The sequence below is a fragment of the Vanacampus margaritifer genome, chromosome 19 (assembly GCF_051991255.1).
Source record: "Vanacampus margaritifer isolate UIUO_Vmar chromosome 19, RoL_Vmar_1.0, whole genome shotgun sequence".
In the NCBI taxonomy this organism is placed as follows: Eukaryota; Metazoa; Chordata; class Actinopteri; order Syngnathiformes; family Syngnathidae; genus Vanacampus; species Vanacampus margaritifer.
The window spans coordinates 1,292,501-1,305,000 of NC_135450.1; the positions used below are offsets into that span (position 1 = coordinate 1,292,501).

General features: G+C 40.7%; 1 protein-coding gene across 1 annotated transcript in view; it reads right to left on the reverse strand.

Moving 5' to 3' along the window:
* Nucleotides 1–12,500, reverse strand: part of bach2b (BACH transcriptional regulator 2b) — a 72,868-nt gene that overhangs the window by 9,851 nt on the left and 50,517 nt on the right. Inside the window, exons 3-4 of the mRNA XM_077552192.1 lie at nt 1,726–3,216; nt 903–1,109 (exon numbers count right to left, since the gene is read on the reverse strand). Of these exons, the coding sequence (XP_077408318.1) occupies nt 903–1,109; nt 1,726–3,216 (1,698 nt within the window). The remainder of the gene's footprint in view (nt 1–902; nt 1,110–1,725; nt 3,217–12,500) is intronic.

Sequence of the window (12,500 nt, forward strand, 5' to 3'; positions counted from 1 at the left end):
TCTTAGTTGGCGCAGGTTAATTTTGAAACACAATTTTTTTGCAGGATAATCCCAGGCACCTGAAGCATGGGTTTTATTTTATTAAACAATTTATTTTTCATATAATCAACTGTTTTCACTTCTTAAATTCACGTTGTATATAGCAACAACTGTATTTTCTTTTCTAGTAACAGTTTCAGTGGGGCAACTTCAAACAAATATAAACAAAACAAATATACATTTCGGTTTAAATGTAGTATTTCTGAATGGGTTTATGTATGGTCTTTCAGCAAGGATAAACTGAATTATTATTAATGGTTTTTTTTTCTAATTTGACAACATTTATTGCGCAGATCTCAAAAGTCTAAATCAAAACTCAGGACTCAATTGGGTCGTTCCATGCCAAATCACCCCAAAAATCAGAAAATTTCAACCAAGCAGATTTAGATTTTAATGAAACTTGTTGATAGTAATGGAACAACACTAAATTAAACATTTTAAGTCAATCCGAGTAGGGGTTTGCAAGCATCGTACAGCATATCAAATACTGACTTTTTCTGCAAAAAAGGGCGTGGCCACCTTGCTTTGAACCCTTGTATCTCAGGAACTACTGGATCAATGTTCACAAAACAGGATTTAGAAGACTGGCGCATAGTTTTGTAACCTTTTGACCCTTTTGTTTTAGTTGGCCTTGAAATGTCTCTTTTTTTTTGATCATGTGACCTTAACACAATTTTTCATGAAATGCAATCTCTCACAAATGCAATCTAAAACATATTAAAGTTTCTGAGAATTATTATTTTTTAATTCAATGAATATCTGAGGGTGCGGTCAGCCACAACTCATTAGTGGGAAGAGGTGTCACGAAGAAAAGAGATCATCAAAGACTGAAGTGTTGGCAGGGATACTGAAGATGGACTCACCAGTTTTCTGATCTCACACTCAAGGTTCAAGATGCAGTCAAGCTTTCTTTTGCGGCAGCGTTGGGCAGCGATGCGATTTTTACTCCTTCGCCTCACATCATGGATGAACTCCAGCTGTTCTGAGGTCAGTTTGTGCATTTTCACCAATGTTTGGAAGTCATTCCGTGGAAGATTTATGATTTGATCAACAGGGAATGGTAGCTTCACCTGTAAAATTCACACACAGACATGTTGGGTATCAAAACTCATAGGATATTTAAATAAATAAATGGTGTGACAAAAAAATGAATGTAGAATTTAGCAGTTACCCATAAAAATGTATTTATAACATAATACAATATAATATAATTGGTCCATACTTTACTCATTTTCTCCCAAACACGTATAAAAGGTTCTGTTTTAAATATTGCCATGGTCCCAAAAATGTATTTATACGGTTTTTATGTTTTTTTTAATGCAAGAGCATACAAAAGGCTTTGATGCAGCCTCTGACCTGAAGAGGTCGCTTAAAGCAATGGTAGTTGGCCAGCAGGTGGACGCTTAGGGACAGCAGAATTACATTGATTCGGTACGGGCTTGCTACAAGCACCATGGTGCATTCAGGGTACTTTCACAATGTCGGAAACTTGTAAACGCACCGCGGCATTCTGCGCATTAATAATTTTTCTTCGATTATTATGTTTTAAAGATCGAGAGAAGCCAAAACCGAAATCATGATAAAATTATGATTAATCGTCCAGCCCTAATTGCTATACAGCATATCAGGTACCCTGCTCAATTGTAAATGATGGTTTGAAGACTGCATATGCAGTTTTGCACTCACCTCTGGACCACGCTCTTGTACAGTGCAGGACTCGCTGTCTCCCTCTGAAAAAGAACCGGATTCATCGCTGGAATTGATGCCGTATGACTGTTCACATTTGATCTTGGGTTGCCTCTGGTTAAAAATGACATCCCCTACACTGTGTTCCTGCGGGTCAACATTGAGGCAGCGGGCCATGTTGGAGCAAGGTGAAGAAGAGAATTCAAATTGAGGCAGGCTGCATGGAGAGCCTCCACTGCCGTCCTCTGCATAAGAGTATGATGAACAGGAGCTGGATGTCCTGGTGCGTGTCTCACAAGGCGGTGAGCGTGGGCAAACCTTTATTGGAACTGGGCAGCTGGTGTTTGGCCGTGGGCGGCACAGTAGTTGGGGCTCGGTGGAGGTGGTGCTGGGAGAATAGGCCTGGGAGGTTGGAAGAGACTGACTGGCTCCAGCACCTTTTGGCATGTGCTCAGAAAGCTCAAAAGAATTCCCACCTGGGTAGGAATGAGCTGGAGTTCCGAGACGATTGCAGGATCCTGAGGAAAATATGACACTTTGTCGATCAAGCTCAACTTCCGGTTTGCAGGTTTCATCACAGGACGTGGACTTAAGGGACAGACTTGCAGTGAAATTGTCATTGTTCTTAGGGGATATTAAAGACAAACTCAACTCCCCAGCGAAAGCTCTGAAGTCTTTTTTGTGATCTCCCTGAGAGTTAAATTTGTCCTGGGGACAGACAAGCCTGTTGGCAAATAGCTGCTGTGATGTATTGGGCAGACTGCAGTGGTCCACTCCTTTTTTGAATAAGGCTCGGACACAGGATGCCGACTTGGTTCTTTTGATGATTTCTGTAGACACAGGATTATCCATCTCCATTGCTGACACACTATCCTTATCCCTAACGTTCTGCTCGTCCCCTGAGAGGCATAATGAGACGGCCTCTTCCTCTGCTTGTGGCTCAACCTTGATCTGTGCCAAAAGCAACCTGTCCTGACCTGCTACTCCCCTACTAATGCTGCTCTCTTTTATTGTGCTAGGAAAACCTGAGGTACTGGTGTGTGAAGAGAAATCATTATTGTGCTTGTTGCAAGCCCACTGGTATTTTCTGTACTTAGGGCATCGTGGCAGGTCTGATCCTCTGTGTCGATCCAAGTCCAATCGGCCATCTGTGAAGTTACTAGGTATAGTCATTGCTAGTCGATCCTCACCGGGGCACTGAAAGGTGGCAAGATCGTCAGCACATCGTATTCTGGGGGAGGAAGGCCTTTCGGCCTCGGACTGCATGCTTTCATCCTCTGAGTTGATGCCCTCAGCAGCCACATTGTGACAGTGCAGCAAGCTGCCCTCACTACTTAGCTGAGCTTCCAGAAAACGAAAGCACGAGTCCTCTAGGTTGTGCATGTGCAGGAATTTGGCACAGCGGATGACCTCTTGAATGTTTTCTTTGCTGAGTAACAGCTTAGCAGTGTAGGCAAACTGCAACAATGGGACGAATCCTGTAGCAGTGACCTGCAAAATAGCAGGGAAATTGTCATGATTACCATCACAAAAATAATTGTCTGCAGTACTTGGGTGTGGTGTGACAACCTGACAGACCTAATGACTTTTAAATTATGTTGTAAAATGCATTTTTATCTTCATAAAACTCATAAAAGTTAAAAATCTTTTTTAAGGAATGAAAGCTCTCCCCACTGTGCGGGTTCAAAGACAGTGACTGAATTAGCTTTCTCACACACTCTGTTGGCTAATTAGCCATCCAGTGCCGGGAACCAAATAATGTATTTGAAAAAATTTCACTTCAACTCGTCACCATGGCCACAATCTTTTGTCACTAGACGTCAAATTCTCACATTTTGTAGTCACGAGTGTCTTCTTTCAGACAAACTAACTTTTATTTGGCTAAGGTGTCATTTAGTACCTTTATTTTCCCTTTAAGCTCGGACAAGTCGGACCAACTCGCCTATCTCTGCCATGTTAATTTCAGACGCCTTCCTCTCTCCATTTCTGATAAATCATAAGTTTTCAACCTGCTCTCATTTGGTCATTTTTTATCCGATTAAGAAAATGAGAAAATACTCGTGTTCCCCAAACCCTTGCCGTTCTAACGAGCCATTTCTTGAATCTGTATCTTCAACCGTTAAGTCGTGAGAGGCTCTTCTTTGAGGTGTGCGTCTCTCATTCAATCTCAATGCAATGTGGGTGCGTGACGTCACTTCAACTCGTCACCATGGCCACAATCTTTGCTCACTAGACATCAAATTCTCACATTTTGTAGTCACGAGTGTCTTCTTTCAGACAAACTAACTTTTATTTGGCTAAGGTGTCATTTAGTACCTTTATTTTCACCTTAAGCAAGAGAAGTCGGACTAATTCGCCTGTCTTTTACATGTTAATTTCAGGCGCCTTCCTCTCTCCATTTCTGATAAATCATAAGTTTTCAACCTGCTATCATTTGGTCATTTTTTTATCCGATTAAGAAAATGAGAACATGCTCGTGTTCCCCAAACCCTTGCCGTTCTAACGAGCCATTTCTTGAATCTGTATCTTCAACCGTTAAGTCGTGAGAGGCTTTTGTTTAAGGGGTGCTTCTCTCATGCAATCTCAATGGAATGTGGGGCGCGTGACGGCTCCAAGTCAAAAATGTATGTGCTCTTAAAGTGACAGCGACATATTTTTAGATTATGGTTAACTTACACATTTCTTGACCGATTCCAGTCATTTAAATTTTAAACTGTTCAGCTCATTTACATTTTTTTAAATACATTTTCAGGGACAGTGAGATACTTTTAGTTGATGTTGATTATGGTTAACTTCCACATTTCTTGAGCGATTCCAGTGGTTTAAATTTTAAACTGTTCAGCTCATTACCAAAGAGTCAGCAGTCCCATTCAAAATTTCCGCGGGAATTTTTCTAGTTATTATATACTATTTCATCACTGTCTTTGAAGCCGCACAGGGGGGAGAGCTTTCATTCCTTAAAAAAAATTTCGACACTGAGCTAAAGATGGGAAAAATTCCTACAAAATGAGCTAAAATTCATATCGGTCGGTTAACGTATGCGCGTGCAGCGTGTCTTGGAAAAAGGTGCTTGATCTGTAATTTGTTCCCCCTTTCTCCATTCATTTCCTATGGGAGTTTTTTGGGAGTTTTTTGGGAATTGCGTCGCCATGGTAACTCGGAATTCCTAGAAAAGTAATGTCGCACCGAGTCAGATCGAGCCGCATCGTTTGATACCTCATTTGTCCCGGTGCGATCTACGGTACGGGCCGCATTTTTTCGGAAAAATCTGGGGATTTTCTAGGGTGGAGAGTAATATGTGCTGCTTTCAGCAGTCCCATAATAATGTAATTGCGATATTTTCCCTCCAAAAAATTGCAATTACTATCTCATATGCGATTATGTTTTTTAACGTCCTTTTCAATGATTCTTTTTAACCAACAAGCAATTAAATACAATAAACAATATCAGATCTATTATAGATTACATGGTATTAAGATAAAGGCCTTAATATTAAAGGACTGTTTTTCTACTACAATTACAGGTTTAAACTTACTAAATACTTTAACATGTAGTCTTGTTCACCATGGCAACATACCTTTGCTGCACAAGTATGGTGTAAACTGTAAATCAGTAAGAAATTAAGTGCAGATTATAACACTAATGCAAACAAATCTATGGCTTTACCACTTCAACATATCCAACTTTTCATGTTGCTTGAAACATGACGAGTGAACTGAACTTTTTAAACACTGAATTTATCGATAAATAAATGCAAAGCACAGAGCGTATTTAAAAAAAACTCAAACTTAGCGATCGCCAGTCAGTAAAAGCAAAGTAAAATAAGACCTGCTTATATGACGTAAAATTTTCCGATTTTATTTTAAAACACTAGCAACCCTTATGGGTGGGTCGTGTAGTTTCCCATGGACTGGTTGGGCCTTGAAGGCAACACCGACTTTTGTTTTGTTAAAGGGGTACTTGATCGAGCCATTTTCAACAATAAGAAGATAATATTTTGTCTATAATTAATGTGATAACTTCATTATTTTTCATGAACAATTAATAACTTTAAAAACTAATTTTGCCACTTGCTGTCAACTGAAGATGACATCACCTGTGCTGAGGAAACAGGTAACAACCAAGCATTTTCATTAATGAAATTGGACTACGCAACATATGGCCACATACAGACCTATTTAGGTTAAAAATATAGGATAGCTTTGCAGGGCTGGTCACGCTCAGTAGCGCCCTGTCGCAAACATCGAGACACATCAAACAAAATCAATACTTTTATTTTGATGTACAGCTCACATCAGACTGCTGAGGTGCTCACACGACAGGTTGTCGAGCAGACACTCAAATTTATCAGCAACACACTCGCACATAGTTCACAAAACGCGCAACAGCCAAAAAGTCATAACACACACAGTAAAGTAGGGGTGTGCCAATTTTTTTTTCCCCCATGATTCAGAATCGATATAAAATGTCCCAAAATCGATTTTATTCTTGTTTTATACTGTCTTGGCCTTGTTTGTAGTGGCTTTATTGGGAGCGCTGTTAGAGGCACTTAGAGGCAGTGTGGTTCTGCGCATTCTGATACATTGTTAAGTTGTAGTCACGTTAAGAATGTACAAGAAAAAAGCCACGATCAAGTTATGCCAATAAAAGTTGTTGTTGCTTGATGAGCATGAGTAATGTTAAGATGCTTCTCTGTATACATTCCTGAAACATTTTTGTATGAATAGCCATATTTTGAGTGACAAAAGTGCCGCAAGGTGCGCGCTAATTGCTAAATGCGCACGAGTCAAAGGCACTTTCCAGCTACGTTCGGGAAACGAGCTAAACAAGGTGTGCAATGTGTAATTTTCTTCGTTTAGTGTGTTTTAAGCTACAGTTAACTTCAACTGGAGTGGAATAAACGGCTTGATACTGTAACAATAGTATTCTTAGTTTTAGTTCATGTTGCTTGGGGGGCTGATTCGAGTGAGGGTACACACTACAGGAAGTGAGGTAGACAGAGCGTGTCCTAGGAGCCAGTAATGGGTCTTTTTTTTTAAAAAAACAAAACAGAAAATACATCATCACCAGGAAACTCAGCTTCCGGTCCTTATATTTAGAAGCAATATGGATCGTAAGCATTTCCCCAAAATCACCTTAGCCGATGTGTTAACTAGCATTGTACAAGAACACTCCATCAGGAAAAAATAAGAAGACTCTCATTGAAAAGGGGGCCGTCTACGCTTCATGTGCATGTATGTCGCCTAAGGTCAGAATACTTTTATGAATGGTCACCAATATTCACCCACACATCTCTGCGTCTTATGCCCAGTTCAACCTATGAAAATATAAAAACAATCGCCACAGTATTTTGGATTATATTGTGTTGTATTGTCATTCAGCCTTCCTCCCCATAGACGACCAATTGCCACCAAAAGTGACATGCACATCTCTAACTTGGGCACACATCAATCTCTTAAAATAGCAATACGATCGGCTCAATAGTTTGTATTTCATGGACATTATGTGTTTTTCTCATTAAGCGACGTGACAGTGCACACCTATAGAGAGCAAGACACGTGTGCCTATAAAATCCAAAATACTGCGTCGATTGCTTTCATGTTTTCAGATATTACTGTGAGCATACCCCCCCAGTCTCAGGTAACTGCTAACCCTGTTGGCCTAATTTATAGTAAATATTTTGAGGACCTTATTTAAGTATTATAGTCTCTTTGCAATGATGATGATAGTAACGTGTGATGTGTTTTTGTGGTTTTGTACGTGTGTCATAATCCCAATATGTACTGAATGACAGATTCCCTCGTAGGAGGCAGTGTAAAGTTGACACTTAAGCCCCAACACGAAATCCTTGGAGGTGTAATGCTACTGTAGACTTGCGTGCTACCCTTTCCTGACAATAAAATGTGGTCCTTCATCACGCCGAATCGCTTGAATACACTTCTTCTTTTAGTTCCGTGTTGCAAGGAAACAAAATAAATGAAAGGTAAGGCTGCTTTAATAAAGTTTAACGCAGAAAGAACATCCTGGTACAAGACAATGGCTTTTATTTTTAGCCTGCGGCATTGTTACACTCGCTATGCATCACCCCGGAAGTCACAATCCACAGCGATTGCGTATTTCAGGCCACATCATGTGTGAAAAAGGTCTATAACGCTCAGTACTGTGTTGAGTTATCCAAATAAATACAAGCAAGCAAGTCACTGCTTTAATTGTCCACTCTGTATGGTCAGTAAAAATAGAACAGGGTGAAACACACGCATCGTAATTTGACAACGTTACAGCAGTTTTAATGTTGGAAGGTTGAAATCCCTAGTTTTGAGAAAAACGGGTTTAAAGTTTTGGTACTTGCATCTTTCAAATATCCATAGCAACCAGTACCTTAGGAAAAAATATGAACCTGAACTTTTTTAGGAACTGTTAAAATATCAGTGGAAAGTCAATTCCAATCACAGGTAAGGCCATCGTCCGAGATTTGAACCCTTTAAAGGTTTGACCTCTCAACAGATGAAATCAGCCTCAACTTTGAAGATCACATTCAGCTTACAATTCAGCTTCTGAGGCATCAGCCAAAGTTTGGTTATTTTATTGTTGCCCCTTAGGGTATTTCCTTGTTTAAATGAGGTCATAATACTGCAGTGGGAAATTTTAATTAATAATTTTGTGTGAATTAAAAGATTATTTGCAATTTGGTGTGTTTATTGATAACATGGATGTTAGGTCTCAAATTAAATGCCTTTGGTCACATAAATGAAATCAAAATTTTATGATGGGTTCAACAGAGTGTTTTCATATAGTTGTAAGTTGCCACTAAGCATGTGCTGATATTACATTCTGACGGTATAAGACTGAGCAAAAATATCGCTGTATCGTGATATTACTGTAATAAAATTACATTTCTAAAATGCCCTTTTTTAATATATTTTAAAATTCATTATTTATTTTGAAATAAAGAAATAAATGTTAACAATCTTCTTATGTTTAAATTCTTCTTAGCAAGTCACAGTGCCCCAAAAGCTCCTTTTAGAACATACCCCAGCTACTCGTGTTGTCAATCTTACACACACTGGCACCTACACCTGTACACATTTTTTGTTTTAAAGATAATGCAAACTGCAAAGGCCAGCAAATGTGTATCTTTACTTCCACCACCCAATCCCTTCTCCAACCCCCAACCCCCCCCTCCCCCGTGCAGAGCTGGCTTGAGGGGGAAAAAAAGTTAATTGAAGGCAATTAATTTTAAAAATGCCGCTGATTAAAATCGTCAAAACGGATGGGTTATCAGCACATGCCTTTAACTTGCCACTTGGGCCGACAATTAAAGCATGTGGCTCGTGAGCTGCGCATTGAGAAACTCATTTTGGCCGCCTGTAGCCGGGATTTTGTTATTTCGGTCACAACCTGTAGGTGAGGCTAGGAACGTAGATCGACCGGTAAATTGAAAGCTTTGCCTTTTGGCTCAGCTCCTTCACCATAACGGACTGATACAGAGTCCACATCACAGCAGACGCTGCACCGATCCATGTGTCGATCTCCCACTCCATCCTACCCTTGCTCGTGAACAAGACCCAAAGATACTCCTCCTCCACTTGGGGCAGGAGCTCATCCCCGACCCGGAGCGGGCACTCCACCCTTTTCTGACTGAGGACCATGGTCTCGGATTTGGAGGTGCTGATTTTCATCCCAACTGCTTCACACTCTGCTGCGAACCGCTCCAGTAAAAAATGAAGATCACGGCTTGAAGAACCCAACAACATCATCTGCAAAAAGCAGAGCTGTAATGCTGAGGCCACCAAACTGGAACCCCTCAACGCTTTAGCTTTAACTAGAAATTATGTCCATAAAGGTTATGAACAGAATCTGTGATAAATGGCAACCTTGGGGGTGTCCCACTCTCACTGGAAACTAATCCGACTTAGTGCTGGCAATACGAACCAAACTCCGGTTGTAAAGGGACCGCACAGCCCTTTCAGAGGGCTCGGTACTCTGTACTCCCGGCGCACTCCCCACTGGACTCCCTGAGGGACACACTGAACGCCTTCTCCAAGTCCACAAAACACATGTAGACTGGTTGGGAGAACACCCATGCACCCACGAGGACCCTGCTGAGGGTGTAGAGCTGGTCCACTGCTCCTGAATCCGAGATTCAACTTCCCGACGAACCGCCCTCTCCAGCACCCCTGAATAGACATTACCAGTGGGGCTGAGGAGTGTGATCCCTCTATAGTTGGAACACACACCCTCCAGCCCCCCTTCTGAAAAAGGGGCACCACCACTCTAGTCTGCCAATTCAAAGGCACTGTCCCGGATGTCAATGCAATGTTGTAGAGGCGTTTCAACCACGACAGCCCTACAACATCCAGAGCCCTTTTGGAACTCCAGGCGGATCTCATCCACCCCCAAGGCTTTGCCACCAAGGAGCTTTTTAACCACCTTGGTGACTTCAACCCCAGAGATAAGGAAGCCCACCTCAGAGTCACCAGACTCTGCTTCCTCAAAAGAAGGCGTGTCGATGGAATTGAGGAGGTCTTTGAAGTCCCCACCGACTCACAAAATAAAAAAAAAAAGAAATAAATATAAAAAATATTGTATTTCTTCATTAAAGAACAATTATAGAGAAGACAAAAAAAACACATTTCCAATGATGAATGATAAACTGGTTTTAATTTTTAGATAATCAACATTTTTCTACTTTAATTTTAAACTGTCCTTAGCAGCACACTATTTTCCTCTCTCGAAACACAATACAGTTTGCCCTAAATTTTGTTTGACAAATGTCACAAAATGGTCACAAACTAAAATCTGCAATACAGTGAATCCGCAATAACTGAACCGCGAAGTAGCGAGGAAACACTGGAGTGAGATTTTACACAAATCTCCGCCGATAGATTTTGGCCTATGAAAAGACGTGACATCACACAAGTGACACAGTAGCGATTTTGCCAGCCAAAACAGTACAGACGCTCCCCTACTTACGAACATTCGAGTTGCGAACAACGGTACATACGAACATTTCTGCGCGTACAGTATGTCGAAAAATGTTTGGAAAGAAATGCTGTAAGTTAGATTTTGTATTGCGCGTAGTGCTTCTTTCCGCCGCTAATACCGACGATTGGCGCTGTGAGAGCTCATTGGAGGCTGAGCAACGTGGCGAGGAGGAGGAGGAGGAGGAAGAAAACGCCGGTCCCCATGAAGCAGGAAATAACTTTTGAAGCCGATTCCAGCGACGACGAAGAATCTCTCATGATATAAAATCCTCCTCTTCCTCCTCCTCCATCATCTCCTTAAGCATCGAGTACATCTTCCAAAAGTAAGTTAAACTTCATTTTATTTATCTTATTACGTACATGTACATACTGTGTGTGTGTGTGTCTCGCTCTCTCTCTCTAACATACGTAGTACAGTACAGTACTGTACGTATTCTCTCCATTTTATTAATTTTTTTTCAGTACAAACCAATGCAGGTTACTTGTACAAGCCTTAAACATACTTATATAAACCTTCAATATACTTATATAGGCTTTAAACATAAATTATAATACAAAATATAGCACTGAAGCAACTTACGAACAAATTCACCTTACGAACGATCGTCCGGAACGTAACTCGTTCGTAAGGTGGGGAGCGTCTGTACATTTGAGTAGGCCTAAGCCTGGTTTGTTAAAAAGTGATCAGTAGGAACGGCCACTGTGTCAGGCTTTCAGCATCTAAGTGTGCAGAGTCCTTTACTTCTGTTGAACTGCCTTTGAAAAGTAATCTGACAGTCTCTTGACTGACGGTCCTCTCACCAGTCAATGTGGGGCACATGAGCACTGCTAGCACATTGTTTTTCGCTGTGCGCATGCTCTCTATTTTCTTCTTTGTTTTCTTTTCTTTTACTTCACTTATTATAATTCGCAAGGAATCTTGGTCTTTATAGTAATGACTTGTATGTGTAGCTCCGTCCCACTCGCTAAAGGAGCCTCGCTTGCGTACATTGATTTCTCTGCGGCGTTTTCATGTTATTTTGTCTCTACAGCCAAAATGCCACAGTTTGTGCCAATACACACATATATACAACTATATATAAATATATATAGTAGAAAAATCTGTGCTTCTGGCGTGTAACCCACCGGAAATACTCAAGCCGGTGTAAACAAACATGACAACGCAGCAAAGAACCACACTTCAGGAGCGAGGAGGAAATCGGCTACTTTATTTAGCGTGGTGAGTGACATCAATATAATGTCTTTTATTGACTGTAGCAAATTATGTTTGTTTACGTAATATGTTGTCTGCGCGGCGCGACCAGAACGGAATATTCCAATCGAGCACAAATGACTATATCATACTCAGCCATCAACGTGCCTCAAGATGTCTTAAGATGACTTAATAAGCAAAATCAAGACATCTCAAGACATTTTGGAACATCAAGAAATCTTAAGACAAACATTTGAAGACACCATTCCTTGACAGAGCAGCACATGGGATGCCCCCAAACAGATTTTTGTGTCTTGTAGACAATGAATACCTTAAGACATCTTAAGTCATATTTCCATGCAGATTTTAAGATGTCTTGAGAATATGGTAACATGACAGAAGCAGCACATGGGATGACTCCCAAACAGATTTTTGTGACTTGAAGACGTTTAATGTCTTCAAGACGTCTTAAGACATAAAGATCTTACGATGGCTTGAAACATGCAGGTATCATGAGAGAGCAGCACATGGGATGCTCCCCAAAGAGATGTTTGTGTCTTGAAGACATTGAATGTTTTAAGACAGTTTAAGACACATTT